At 42.4% G+C, this 15797-nt stretch overlaps 1 protein-coding gene across 2 annotated transcripts; it reads left to right on the forward strand.

The window, feature by feature from the left end:
• Positions 1–7741: 7741 nt before the first annotated feature.
• On the forward strand, positions 7742–15513 carry ttc22 (tetratricopeptide repeat domain 22). Of its 2 annotated transcripts, XM_086048359.1 has the most exons (9): positions 7742–8189; positions 11204–11504; positions 12727–12782; positions 12850–12965; positions 13101–13219; positions 13327–13488; positions 14190–14342; positions 14410–14484; positions 14668–15513. In XM_086048359.1, the coding sequence occupies exons 1-9, from the start codon at positions 7927–7929 to the stop codon at positions 14944–14946; spliced, it is 1524 nt and encodes a 507-aa protein (XP_085904485.1). In that variant the 5' UTR covers positions 7742–7926; the 3' UTR covers positions 14947–15513. The 2 variants fall into 2 exon arrangements, with proteins under 2 accessions (XP_085904485.1, XP_085904484.1); XM_086048358.1 differs by having other exon boundaries at positions 14410–15513.
• Positions 15514–15797: the final 284 nt, after the last annotated feature.

The raw sequence follows: 15797 nt of genomic DNA on the forward strand, positions 1-15797 counted from the left end.
ACTCTGACAATTGATCCACGTTTGTCAGGCCTGAGTAGCAAATACTTTGAAATAAGGTTATATTTTGTATTTCTCCAACTATGCTTTGTCTGTAATTAAGCGGGTTAACATGGGGTTACTTTGAGGTCAATAAAACCTTTATAACATGTGGCACATACCCTAATCCCCTTAATAGCGAGCACATAGAAGTATTATCATCTGTAATTATCATCTCCCCAGTAAAAAATATACTGCATTTGGTCTTCATTCTGCTGTATTTTTTTTTCTTGCAATCATCCTGGCTACCATGATGACCACCATGGCAACGGTGAAGCAAGGGCTGTTGAACACCCACGTGCTGCAAGCAGAACATACTGCCCACAGATGGTCACATGGGCGTTAAGAAACACACATTATGCAACCGGTGTGCTGTCAGGATAATACTGCGTGCTTCATCGTAGTCCACCGCAGCAACAAATAAATCACATAGCAACTTCTAACAAATGTAAAGAACGACACCATCAGTTTTGTAGGATCAAAAAGAAGATAGCATCATATCTCCATCATTCAGATGACGTGTCAAATTAAATTAGTTTTGAATACCTACAGTACTTTGATACTGGTCGACTGGTCCGCCTCACAGTTCAGAGGTCGTGGGTTCGACCCCGGCCTCGGCCTACCTGTGTAGAGTTTGCATGTTCTCCCCGTGCCTGCGTGGGTTTTCTCCGGGTACTCCGGTTTCCTTCCACATTCCAAAAAACATGTATGGTAAGTTGATTGGACTCTCTAAATTGCCCCTAGGTGTGATTGTGAGTGCGGATGTTTGTCTCTGTGTGCCCTGTGATTGGCTGGCAACCAATTCAGGGTGTCCCCTGCCTACTGCCCGAAGACAGCTGGGATAGGCTCCAGCACGCCCGCGACCCTTGTGAGGATAAGCGGTATCAATAATGGATGGATGGATGGAAATGCCAACACATGCAGTACAATAAAGTAACTGTTTTAAAAAAAATGTTTTTCTGATATTTTAGTTTTTGCATGTATAACTATAGTGGGTGTGTTTGTTTTAAATTGACTTGATTAGTAGTTTGTAGTTTACCAATGTATTCTTTACTGGGATGGACATAAAGCTTGGACATAAAGACACATTTAGCACCATATTGTTGTGTTATTGCATTTATAAACCTGCAGAGGGCACTGTCAGCCATGAGAAGGGCAGAAGAGCAGAGGGAACCTAATGTTGAGAAAGGAAGGTGAAGATAATACAATACAATACAATTTTATTTATATAGCGCATTTCATAACAGCTAGAGCTGTAACAAAGCACCATAAGAAGAATAAATGTGAAGTGAAGCGTATTGCTCGTCTCTCTGATGACTTATTTTACCTTACAAGCAATATACAACATTTTGGCGACGAGGATAGCCGTTTCTGTACTTATGCCTGCACCGTTCATGCCTTGCCCAGGTGAACCGACTACTTCGTTTTCTACGTGGCTGAAAATGTTTGAGAATTACATGCTAATTATCGATGCTAACGGAGATAGCTGGCCCGACGAGAGAAAGCGTGCGGTCCTTCTTCACGCTCTAGGCACAGAGGGACAAAGGCTGTTTTACACCTTGCCGGATACGGGGACAACATATGCTTCTTCCGTGGACGGATTAAAAAGACACTTTGTCCCAAAGTTAACGTGATTGCTGAACGGCACAACTTTCGGCAGAGGGCCCAGAGGCCGGATGAGACCATTAATCAGTTTCTGGCTGGACTACGTGAGATGTCGGCCCCATGTGAGTTTGGTGAAATGGAGGAACAAAAGCTTCGTGATCAACTGATTGAGCGTGTTGCCAACACACGCATACGAGACCGACTTCATCTAGACTCTAGAAGAAGTCGGTCTCGTATGAATCTAGAATCTAGAGGCAGACTTGATCCTCTCAAAGGCGGCTACATTGGCTTTACAAATTGAGGCTGGACTGCGAAACTCGGACGTGCTCTCCGGTGCTAATGCTAGTACTGCTGTGCCAGTGAGAGCCATACACAAAAAGCCGGTGAGAGCCATACACAAAAAGCCAAGGCGAAATCCTCAAGGGGGGAAAAGAAAAACTGCTTCTACTACTGCACCTCCTGCAGACTCAACGCCTGTGAACCGTCGTTCCTGCTACAGATGTGGATCCTACGACCACCTGGCCAACAAACCTTCATGCCGTGCGGCTAAAGCGACGTGCAACTCCTGTGGAAAGATGGGACATTATTCAAAAATATGTCGATCTGCCCAAAAGGAGGTCCGTGAAGTCTTAATGTACGAACTGACTGTGCTATACATGACTGGCTCAGATACTGTGCAGGACAAAGTCCTCTGTACTGTACAGGGGAATTCAAATGGAAACCCTCAGAGTGTTGAGCTGATTGTAGATACTGGTTCGTCTGTTTCTATCATTCCAGAAAGTACTTATTATGCGCCTTTTCCTACAAGTAACCTTGTTGCATCGACAGTAAGGGTGAGCGTATCGATCCAAATATCGATATTATCGATAATAAGCAAATACTTGGATCGGATCGATACTATTGTCCTGGATCGATACTTCGCTCAAAGCTCCGCCCTCCACCCAAGCCCCCACCGCACCCCACCCCTCGCCCAGCGCCTCCTGCTGCTCTCTGAGTCTCTGCCGGAGTAAGTGACTCAGGCACACTTTTAGCCCTTCCCTGGCAGAGAGGGCGACGGGAGGGTGAGAGAGCGAACCTAAAGCAATATAGAGCCAAACAAGAAGCGGAGCACGATGTGGACTTTTTTTTACAACAACAGAACAGAAGGACAGTGCCAAGTGTGATTTGTGTAATAAAGTGCTTCGCTACTGTGGTAACACCACAAATTTACACAAACATATAAAAAACGCTCACCCTAAAGAGAGCAACGAGCTGCAAGCAAAGAAGTTGAGGGAGGAGGAGGAGGGGGGGAGATCCCTAAGCCAGAAGACCCCCGCGGACACAGAGACAACGTACTCTGGCAGAGGCTTTTCAGCCCCAAAAAAATCAACAATAGTTGTTGTAGTAGAAGTATTTTATTTTTTTATAGTGTTAAAGGTTTTTACATTGTATTGTTTACTCTATTTGCACTTTCTGACTATTTTCAAATGATTGTGCAATGGAAGGTATTATAGTTGTCAACTTGACATTGTTATACAATGAGATGTATTTTAATTGTCATGTTGACATTATTTATATTTTCGTTACATTGGTGCTTTTTTTGGTTTGACTCTCTTGACTTTTGTCCTGAAACAGTTGTTGTAGTTGTTGTAGAAGTGTTTTATTTTTTTATACTGTTAAAGTTTGCATTGTAGTTATTCAATTTTTAAAAAAAAAATCAATACATATCTATCTATCTATCTATCTATCTATCTATCTATCTATCTATCTATCTATCTATCTATCTATCTATCTATCTATATATATATATATATATATATATATATATATATATATATATATATATAAACATAATGTACAAACTCAAGGGGGATCATAACATTTCCAAGCAAAATGTATTGGTATCGTATCGGTATCGGCCAATACTACCCTGAGTTTACTTGGTGTCGGATTGATACCAAAATTCCCAGTATCGCCCACCCCTAATCGACAGTCACTCTGCTTACATACTCAAAGGAGACCAATACCTGTTAAAGGGTGTATCCGTGCTACAGTGAGCCATGATGGACATTCAACCAGCGGTACATTCATAGTGGTGAAGTCAGGCACTGCTCTGCTTGGACTAGACCTGTTTATTGCATCGTACATGTGTATTGAGGGAAGGAAAGTCATTACCAGTACCACTCCAAAGGACTCTCCCCCTGATTAAAAAGTGCCCCTGCTGTACCAAGGAATCCAGTGATAGGTGGCACAAGTGGCTCAGACGTGGGAGATTGGATGTGCAAAAGGATTTCTGCACAAAATACAGCTCAAACCAGATACAGTTCAACAAAAACTGAGGAGACTTCCGTTTTCTGTGAAGCATTCTGTGACTGATGAACTCAATGACCTACAAGAAAAAGGCATAATAGAACGTATTGATGCATCCCCAGGGAGGAAAGCCTCGAATGTGCGTTGACCTCAGGGAGCCTTATAAAGCCATCGTCAGTGATTGTCACCCCTTGCCACACATGGACGAGTTGTTCACTGAACTACGAGGAGCTACAGTTTTGTTCGACCATTGACTTGGCTTCCGCCTATCACCAGATGCTGCTACACCCAGATAGTCGTGATACAACTGCATTTATCACACATGATGGACTCTTTCGTTTCTGCAGGGTTCCATTTGGCTTGGCTTCAGCTCCTTCAGCGTTTCAAAAAAATGATGGTGAAAGTACTTGTAGGCCTTCATGTGTACAAGCTTACTTGGATGATGTGATCTGTTATGGGACAACACAGCAGGATCATGATGCTAACTTACGGAGGGTGCTGCGTGCCCTGAATGAGGCGGGGCTTACACTGAACATGCAAAAGTGCAAGTTTAATCACAGCAGTTTGCGCTTTTTAGGCCACACCATATCTAAAGATGGACTGCATCCTGACCAGGACCAGAGTAGCGCGGTGACTGATGCACCTGCCCCACGTGACACGTCTTCCCTGTGATCTTTTCTGGGACTTGCGTCGTGGTACAGTAAGTTCATCCCCAACTTCTCTACTGTCGTTGAACCACTACGTGCAACACTCACGGAATCCACTCAACTGAAGTTCACATGGACTGCAGAAGCTGAGTTTAGCTTTGCTGAGATCAAGAGATTGATAGCGGCATACATATACAGCACTATACAACCCGAACTTTCCTACTTTTGTGAGTACTGACGCCATCTGACTATGGACTGGGAGGTGTACTCACCCAGCTTCGCCCAGATAACACAGAAAGAGTTGTAGCTTTTGCATCCAGGACACTCTCTCCTGCTGAGAGAAAGTATTCAACTATTGAACGTGAAGCGCTTGCATGTGTCTTGGCAGTAGAGAGATGGAGGACTTACTTGTGGGGACATCATTTTGTGCTTCGTACAGACAAGCTCTTACAACCTTGCTCACATCCAAAGGAATAGGCCTTGCAGGACTGAGGATCGCAAGATGGTCGGCGAGACTGCTTTGTTTACATATGATGTTGCATACCGTCCTGGAAAGCAGAATGTGACAGCTGACTGCATGTCCAGGCTTCCTCTATCTGCCACAGGAGAGACTGAGGAGCAACCAGACATTGTCGCGACTGTTTTTGCAGATTGCTTGTATGCCATTTCTATGCCGGAGTTCAGTACTGCCTGTGAGAACTGTCCTGAGCTGACACAACTACGACACCAGATACGGAAAGGCTGGCCTAGAAGCAGAAAGAGTGTGACAAATGAACTTGCTCCTTACTTTAACGTAAGAGATGAACTTGCATTAACTGACTCACTGATCACAAGAGGCTCTGATCGCTTGATCGTTCCAACTTCACTGCGATCCAGAGTGGTTGATTTGGCACATCAAGGGCACCAGGGAATTGTGCGTACAAAACAGAGATTGCGAGAGTTGTACTGGTGGCCTCAAATGGCCTTCCTTCCTTTTTGAGAGATCACGCATTTACGGTCTAGCGTCTATTGTCCAAAAGCAAATGGTGCTATTGAACGATTCAATAGAGTGCTGAAAGAGTGCATACAGACTGCTGAAAGAATGCGCAGACCGTGGAAACAAGCAGTACCAGAGTTTCTGCTGAACTATCGTGCTACAACGCATGCAACAACAGGAGCTACTCCATTTGAGTTCCTGAGAAACAGGAAGATGCGCACAAAGCTTAATGTCCTTCCCGTTTCACATGAAATTAAATCACACAACCAAGTGAAAGAAACTGTAGAAAAAAAGTAACAGAAAAGCAAAGAGTACACAGACAAGAAGACAGGGACCAAAGTACCTTCTTTCCAGGTGAATGACCCCATGCGTGCCCGGAAACCTCAACACGTCCGAAAAGGATCATCCAGATTCACAGAACCCCGGACAGTTGTCAAGAAAGTGGGACTGAGCACCTATCTGCTCAGTGATGGTCGGAAGTGGAATGCATCGAGATTTGCACACTTTGGAAAGGAAGCGCTGACCCGCACCAGTGAGGACAACGAGACTATGCTAGATGGACTCACTATGTCTGAGACGGAGCCTCATAATGCTCTTGTGACAGGCCCATGAGGTCTGAGAAATAGAAACCCACCTCGGTGGTTATAAGGCTTTGTAAGGTAAACAAAGAGAGAGAGCACCAGGTCACTGATAGTGTAGTGGTACACACACCTGAGTTGTGTGCGGGCAGCGTGGGATCCATTCACGCTCAGTGACGGTGTCTGTGTGTGCCCTGCGACTGGCTGGCGACCAGTTCGGGGTGTAGTCTGCCTTCGCCCGTTGACGGCTGGGATAGGCTCCAGCACCTCTCTGTGACCCTGTATAGGATAAGTGGTTTGGAAGATGACACAAAGAGAGAGAGTGAGCGTACTGTTCTAGCTGAGAAGGTTGTAATGTGAAAAAAAAAAGTTCAAGTTGCTGTAAGTACAGAGTTTAAGACAACAAAACAAAATCTTACATGTGAATAACTTCTTATGTTTATGATGCAATGGTTGTTTTACACCAAATAATTTATGGACATTTTGCACACAAGTTCAGGATTTAAAAATGTTAATGACAATACAAGTATGCTTTTGATTCATATTCCGTTTACGTTGGTTGTTTTCTTTTTTTATACCAAGTACTTTGCACTCAGAGAAAAGGAATTCTTTCAAGAAAAGGGGAAAATTTTGTGTTGTGTTATTGCATTTATAAACCTGCAGAGGGCACTGTTAGCCATGAGAAGGTACAAGAGCAGAAGGAACCTGTCATGTCATGTCATCTTCTAAACCGCTTATCCTATATAGGGTCGCGGGGAGTTGCTGGAGCCTATCCCAGCCGTCAATGGGCGAAGGCAGATTACACCCCGAACTGGTCGCCAGCCAGTCGCAGGGCACACATAGACACTGTCACTGAGCGGGAATCGATCCCACGCTGCCCGCACACAACTCAGGCGTGTGTACCACTACACTATCAGCGGACCATCAGAAGGAACCTAATGTTGAGAAAGGAAGGTGAAAAAGAATAAATGTGAAGTGAAGCGCATTGCTCGTCTCTTATTTTACTTTACAAGCAATATACACCACAGATGTAAAAGCACAGTCTTGTAAAATGCGCAGAGGCGAAAAACTGTTTAAGTTAGTCACTAAATTGTCTGTTTGTATTTTTAGTGCCATTCCACTTAGAGTAAGTTAAATTAGATTAATAGTCATGCATGTAAACGTGCTGCATACGCCCTCCTGCATGCTTTGGTTTGTATCCTCCAGTCGGCTACTGGTGACAATAGCTAGCAACAAGTCACTCATAGATGTCAATAAGTTTTCACTTACAGCCTAATCAACATCCCTGTCAGAATAAACTTAATGGAATGCCATTTCAGATGGTATTCCTAAAAATATAAAAATAAAACAGAAGTAACAGAACTTCATGAGTGTTCCAATTTGAAATGCCTTTAAAAAAAGGCACCAAAAGAAGTGTGTGCATTTATTGCAAGTGTTAATTAGAGAGGGCTAATTGATGGTCCCTTTCATAGATCAGCCTCAAATAGGTATTTCACGAAAAGGAAGCATGTGTTTGCTTGATACACCTTTACCTTTTGGGGCCGTATTCCACTTCCTGGTCACTCCCAAGTCCAACCTGTTCAACCTGTCTGCAACAGGTGAATGCTGACATTGTGAAATGTCAAAGCAGCAAACCTGTATGGGCTGAGCAGGATTATCTCCATTATTTTTGCACTATTTAGTGCCAACGCATGAAGTACCTTAATCGTATGTCTTACTGTATCCTTCCTTATTTGGAAACAAAAGCCTATGTAGAAGGGTAGGACGGGGAGGAGGAGGAGGAGGGTGGGGGGGCATGGAAGCGGATAACACAAAGGACATTGAGTCCCTGATGGATGACATGGACTACATTCCTGGTCACTTCCACCTGGACCTAAACCTCAATTGTGATCCCACTGGATCTTTGAAACTGAGACACAGAGACACCTACCTGAAACAGGAGAGTCTGAGGGGGGAGCTGGAGGCTGAAGCTGGATATGTACAGTATGCTGTTCGCAATCTCCTCGGTCTGCTGGCTTTCCATCTCGACCACATTCAAACTGCAGAGGAAATATTCAGGTGATAACATGCACATGTATTTTTCTTTCAATTGATAATACCCTCTGATTGAGGCAGATCTTTGAAATACAGCCATTGGACCATCAGTACCATTATGCTAAACGTGTGAATTAGTGTCAGTACATTTTGTCTATTTCTTTGTTAAAGTAGCATTGTATTTCTACCTTCTACGTTTGAATGGTTATTTGCTAAGGACAGCAGCAAAATTGGACCATGACACCACATGTCAAAGTCAAAGAGCCAACAGCACATGCTTGTGGTTTTGTCAGACAGTGTTAGAACAGGGACAGCACAATTGTTAGCACCAGAACCTCACAGTCAAGAAGTTTGAACCTCTCTCCCCCTCGGGCAAGGAGGAATAACACCACTGCAAAAATACAGAACATCCACGAGGACCCAGGGTCATAACGTGGCCAGTGACAAATATGAATTTGACACTTGTGTATTACATAAAAACACGTGGTTCATAACAACACAAGAAAAAAGTCTTGAGCTGACAGAAATATAAACCACAATTTTTGTTTTTATGCTACTAGAATATGATTTTCTTATGACTACGAATCGCTGAGATGGGCACTTTATCCTATTTTGCCAATCCGTCCTCTGTCTGCCACCTGGGCACCCTTCTGTCACAAAAAAACCCCAAAAAACTTCCATGCATGACGCCGTGGTAGAGAGGCTAATGGCAGAGGTTTCATAATTCATAAAAATAATTTAAAGATCATTTGCTGGCTAATTTCCTATTCACATCCACTTTCCAACTGGGAGTAAGTGGATTGAATTTTTTACAACAGTTTAAGTGTCAACCAAGATAGCATTTAGCTGTCAACACAGCCACTGTCGGTCACCAGGACGAGTGCTCCTCCTCTTGTCCACTTGAAGCAAAGTGAAGTCACTTCCTCGCATGCAAACACTGTGAACACGCACGAGACGAGTCGTTACTTACTAGCAGAGCTGCGCACTTGAGCCTTTTTTGCTGGTCCTGCCGCGACCCTCCACCCTTGACCTGGGTACCTTTCTGGCCACGACCCCTCGCCCTTATTCCTAAAAATGATCACCCTTTCCACCCTCCGGCCCCCCAAAAAAAAGGGTCCGTGATTGACGCCGCCGCGGGAGAGATGCTAACGGCAGGGGCTTTTTAAGGATCATTAGCTGGCTAATTTACTATTCGAACCCACTGTGGACACGCTTCAAAATGCGCCACTAGTACTTAACTACTTACCCAATTACGTGTGCTTACTTTCATTGCGAGCCCCGGGGTTGGTTTTGTCGTATTGTATAATTATTTGGGTCCAACAGACGGCCAGACGTCGCATTCAACAAGTTATTTATTTTCCACACTTTCCTTCATTAACGGCCTTCAAAATAAACGCATACTAGCAAACCATTACACACAGCAGGTTTGCTACGGCGTATTTCCGGAAGTAGAAGACGCCAGAAGAAGTGCATTAACTCCACCTTGATGTGGTAGCGTCATACTTGAGTGCTGCGCGCAGCTTAATATACTCCCGGACACAAGTTGTTTTGAAACAGTTAAGTTCCAAGTTAGGGGGCGTCGCTTCAAAAAGACAGCGACAACAATGGATATCGTACCTGCTGCAACCATAAAGGGACCGAGATGACTAGACTATGCATTTAATTTTATTGCCAAACTAGTTTGCTTTTGCAGCAGCAACGAGCTGTGTGCTGCATCCTCTCTCTCCTCTCCGTGTGGGAAACTGTATGTCATCGCAACATGTGACATAATGGACCGATCAGAGCAGCAACAATTCCTGATGGGTGCGTGGCATGTGTTGCAGACCTGTCGCCAACAGCACAATGCGTCAGTCACATGAATCAATGCGGCAGTTGTCACTCGCGCCGACACGGGAGTAGAAAGAAGCCTAAAAAGAAGCCTTTCACTGAATAGGCTGAGATGAAATTTGGCCACCTCGCGGCCACGTTAAATGCATGAAGGCCGATTAGTGGGCCGGACTAAAATCCACTTCCGGCCATGCTTAGTCCAGCCATTTTTTAAAATTTGTCACCCGCCACATCTCTCTGTAAGTGAACTTTGCTTTCATTTTGACACTTCGTTGGTTGTACAAAAATGAAGGGACATGCATTGGATATGCATTCATCAGCTGGCGGCTGTTCAGAGTGGTCTTGCAGAGTCTTTGGGCCATCTTCATTATTACATGGCAGCAAAAGAGACAGAAGAATATGGACACAAAAAAACCTAACATTACACACTAAAGTCCATTTCCTGTAGGCTTCAATGGCCAAATGAAAAAACCTTAGAGGTTTTTTTTGGTGTGTCAATATTCCCATACATTGGTGAGGCCTTGTCTTCCAGATTGGGGAAGAGTGTGACAATTCCACGGAAATAGATAATGCGGACATAAACTTTTCACACTAACAATTCAATGCAATTAAATTCCTTCAAGGACACTTGGCTTTTCATATATCGGATTTAAATGTTACATTTTGGAAGATATAGGCATATTGTTTGTTCAGCAGCTGACAAATGACGCTCATGGAGTCAGCTGCCCTAGTCACCAGTCCAAAAAAAAAGTCATGTGTTGCTCGTCACTCGTCACTACACCTGCTTCAACCCAAAACATGATAAATACGGAAGTTGAGTACAAAAGGCTTTCTACCCCTGCTTCAAAGGATATTGAAATGTAAAACCTGTATTATGTATCATTTGCAATATTCTGAACAGCATACAAACATTCATGTATATATATATATATATATATATATATATATATATATATATATATATATATATATATATATATATATATATATATATATATATATATATATATATATATCATATAACATATAACATAACTTTTCACGTCAGATTTTGTTCAAAAGTTCAATAGAAATTAGTTTTATTAAAATTATCATCCGTTGTAATCCATGGTGGTATTGATGTATCAAACCTGATATTTTGTCATTCGTAACAATTTAATTCGACACTCTTCTTTAACCCTACCTGTACACTGTATATCTCGGTCTTACAGAGGCATTTGTAAAGAAGACCCAGGGAACCTCAATGCTTGGGCTAACCTTGGCTATGTGTACGACAAGCTGGGAAGAGAGCTGGATGCCGGGGAATGTGTGGAGAAAGTTTCACAGCTGATGGGCTTAGACGCTGGCGAGCCCACGAAAGAGGACACCAGGCAAATGGCGGCCCGCTGCTTGGCAGAGCAGGCCTATGTTTACCCTTATGATGTGGAGCTGGAGAGAGAGGATGACTTAAGGGAGAAACTGACTACAGCCCTGATGCTCTATAACAGAGCTCTGGACTACGGCGGTCATCTGGTGAGGTGGAAACATGTACTTAAGAATGTAATGTGAGAAAAGGAGCATTTTGCAGACCCTAATAGACAGCAATATATACCAGCACTCTTTTGTTCAATGTCTTAGCATTCCAATCTAATTGAGGAAACAAAATAACTTGCTTTAATCCTTGGCCTAATCAATAATCTGACTGTTTATCTGTCTAACAAGTAGCAGGTTGTTAAGAAGTTTCAATACTGCATTGAATTTTTTGCAACATCTAGTCTAGTTAAATTTTAAAGGGAGGTTTCTTTACAAGAAAATGTTCTATGCAGTCCTGCCAGTTGAAACACGGCATTCTGATTAATATTGCATTTGTGGAATATGAGTTCAGCAGCAAAATCCACCCGTTTTTAGCCATCTTAGGCGGCGGCCATTTGGTCACTTTCTGTTGACTGAAAATGACATCACAGTTGCTCAGTGCCCATGCAACAACTAATCACATCTCAGCCTCAGAAAACAGGCCGTGATTGGTCCGTCAGTCTGACAGAATGCCCACCTCTGCTCTTTTGTTCTCCAGTCACTAGTTTATTCACTAGTTTATTCTCTAAACAAATACAAATACATGGCTAGTGCGTATCATAAGCCATATCGCTGGCGTCTGGCCAAAACCTTGTCCTGCACCTCCAAAATGGTCACTTTTCAGGAGACCCAAAAAGAAAGAAAGAAGAGCAAGCCTTTTTCAACACTTTAGATTGCTCAATACTGTAATGTGTAAAAATAACACCCACGCGTGTGTACTGACCCATACTATAGATTTTTGAAAAAATATTAATATATGAGGTTTTGGCCTGATGCCAGCAATATGCTCTTGGCTGTTTGTAAAATTCTTTTGAAATGGGATTTTAAAATATTACCTACTTTACATGTATTTTTAGCGACTATTTTTAAACTCCAAAAGGCTTTATTGTCCATAACTTAACAACTCAACTTCTCAACAATAGGAGGATGCAGGTCGCTGGCTGCCAACAATTGACAACCACTGCAAAATTATTGTTGGTACAAATTCTCTAAGTTAAATAAAAAATAAGAACATTTAGGTAATGAATATCATGTCATTAATATCTCAAACTGTAACTGAACATTTTAGGCTAAAATGTTCATTCAACATTCTATGTTTTAATGCAGAAAACTTAAGTGACAAATATTTTTATTTGCAAATTCCTTTATGGATGCCAACATTAATTCTAACTCTGCTTTTCAGATACCAGTGGAAGAAAAAAGAAGCTGGTACTTTAAGATGGCAACCATTTACATCAGGTATAAAACTAACTAACCAAAATGTATTATGGTCCTGAATATAATCCTTCTGCTCCACTCCCTGCAGATTGGATGACATAGTAAAAACCCAAAAGGATGCTGAATACTCCAGACTCTCTCAGTATAATAAGGGGCTAAAGCTTCTCACAGAAACACTCGAATCGGAGAAAACACAACAGAAAGGTGAACGCAATTTATCATATCATGAGAACTACACCGGGCTGAACATGAACATGAATAAAATATGAAATTTTGAAATGAAAAAAAAAAAATGTTTGGGTTGACTTCCGCTTTAAGAATCCCATTTCTCGTTTCTAGCCCTTTCCTGGTGTTATGTTGGCATCATGTTGGAGAGACAGGATGAGTTCACCACAGTGCCCATGTCCATACACGACTGCGGCTACTCTGCCACCGATCCTTTATCCTGCTATGGAAATGTAAATTCCACTCCACTAAGGCCAAAGAAAGGCCCAATTCTAAGAATGAACATGATCATCTTAAAAGAGTACATCAAAGCCATCGATGTATAAAATCTGTTTTGCAGGCTATAAAGTTGGCTAATGATGACGCGTTCATCCTTAACCTCCTGGCCAAGCTGTTCTTTCTGCTGGGTAAGCACGAGATGGCCACGGGGATCTGCAACATGGCTCTCAATGTGCTGCCCGATCCGGAGCTCAATTGGCAGGCTTACTGCACCCTTGCCAAGGTATCAGACAATGCCAGTACCACATTACACCAAATATTTTCTAATATCCAACTAGATTAGAACATGCATGTTGATTTTTTTGATAATATGTAATGCAATTGCTTTACAGCATTTATTGGAAGAGCAGTGGATATTTGTATTTGAAAGAATGGTGGGGCATAACTACAGTAGTCTTTTCTACTGTTGTACTAATCACCAAAAACAAGAAACGGAATTACTTTTAAAACTTTACATCTGCAATGATATCTTAATTGGGTTACAGGCAAACAAACACAATTACACTTGCTACTTGGTCAAACACAAACTCCAAAATGAAAATTGGCGGATGTCAGACACACTCACTCATCTGTTTCCATGGTAATGTGGGGCCACACTGCCAAAGATTAGGTGGCCAAGTAGGTAACAGCAACAACCCTCATGTGACCACCCTCAGTGGACACACAAACCAGACATAACTAGGCAGACCCCACATCTAAAATGAAGACCGGAAGAACCCATCTGGGTAAAACGTCACACTTTGCAAAATGACCGACACTTAGATCTACACGTAAAGAAGATGACAAATATTGATTTCACTACAGCAATATCCATTGGGTTGCATGAGTCTCACTTGCCCTTGATGCTGATGAATCTCTGTTCTACAATGGCTTTACGTACATAACAGTGCATGAAATGATTTTAAGCAATTGTGTTTCATTTAGATCAACACAATGCTTTACGTCAGGGACCTAGAAAAAGCCAAATGCGGGGAAGGCGGTGTTCCAGACAGACAAATGTTAACCGAGGCCCAGAAAAACCTGGAAAAAGTCTTGCCTGTGTGTCCTTGTTTGAGGACTCACCTGGAGATGGCACAGGTAAGCCATAGTCAACTTTTTATGGCACTTTTCCTGGTCTTTATTATTGAAATATCTCCTCCATTAGGTTTATTACTACATGGGTGTAGATGCACTCCAGGAGAGCCTTTTGGTGGATGAGGGAGCAATAAACAACGCTTTGGTGAGTCTATCCCAGGCCCGACTGTACGAACTGGGCGACAGCTTGCCTGACCTCCACTTGCTCAAAGGCCGCTGCCTTCTGCTGAAGGGCGAGGAACAAAACGCCGCAGACTGCTTCAAATGTGCTCTGGACTTAGAGAGCCCGACATGTACTGACACCACGGCCCTGCGCTGCCTCCTCCAGGCCTTACTGGCTGTGTTCATGCAGGGGGGGCCTGAGCTCAACCACGTTGTCACCCAGATGGAGCAGTGTTTGCAGAGGGCTGAGGAGAAGTACCCCGAGGATGTGGTGAAGGCTGAGCTGAGGTGCCTTTACAGGACAAACACCGCAGAGGTCACGGAGCTGTCTCGATCCCTCATCAGGACGGGACGACTGCAGCTGGTCAGAAGGCTACTGCAGACTGTGGCACCTCAACAAACGGCTACGAAGAGACCATTTACAAAATCGTTCACCTTTGCATGATGCCCAAAAAAATGTGATTTGACCAATGACAAAGGAACTGCTCAACTACATTTCACATGACATTGAGCAAGGCTGTACTGTAATGAAGGTCTGCTTCAACCGCATCATGTATTTATACTGTGAACTCACTATGACTAGTACTGTTATTTCAGTTATATGTTTGCTGCATCTACAATCTAGATGGTGAATTAAATCTAGATTTTAGATTCAAGATTCTACACATATGTGACTACTGGTTTGAGGAGTAGTTTGTCTTATTTTTTTTCCCAGAATGTTTTTACTAGTTTTACTCAATATATCATCATCTACTGTATGTTGCATAACACTGCCCTTTCACTATCAGGTAAGCCTGACTAGAATGACTAGAATGATAACATTTGGGTCCTGGCAATAATATCGATTACTGATAATAATTTACAATGCAGCTTCTAATAAGACAATGGGCTAAGATGAATGCGGGTGGTATTTTGGGTTGGTGTTGATTTGTTTTTAATTGCTTTTTGACTATTAAATTGTGATCTTTAAACATCCTTTTTTTCACAAATTAAAATGATTTGCTCTATCTTACTACTTATTACTGTTGACGAGTCTGTGTTTATACTACCATGACTTTATTTGTTTTTGTCCAACTTCCATTTGAATATGTATGACTATTATTATTATTATTATTATTATTATTATTATTATTATTATTATTATTGTTATCTTACAATTACACTAATTATCAATATCACTCTGACATATCTGTATTTTGTTTTCTTTTTTCCATTTGAGAGAAGAATTATGATACCTTGCCCCATATCAGGTCACACTTAGATGATACTTCAGTCAATCAGTCATTGTCATTTCAG

The sequence above is a fragment of the Filicampus tigris genome, chromosome 12 (assembly GCF_054856515.1).
Source record: "Filicampus tigris isolate MCC_2025a chromosome 12, RoL_Ftig_1.0, whole genome shotgun sequence".
Lineage (NCBI taxonomy): Eukaryota > Metazoa > Chordata > Actinopteri > Syngnathiformes > Syngnathidae > Filicampus > Filicampus tigris.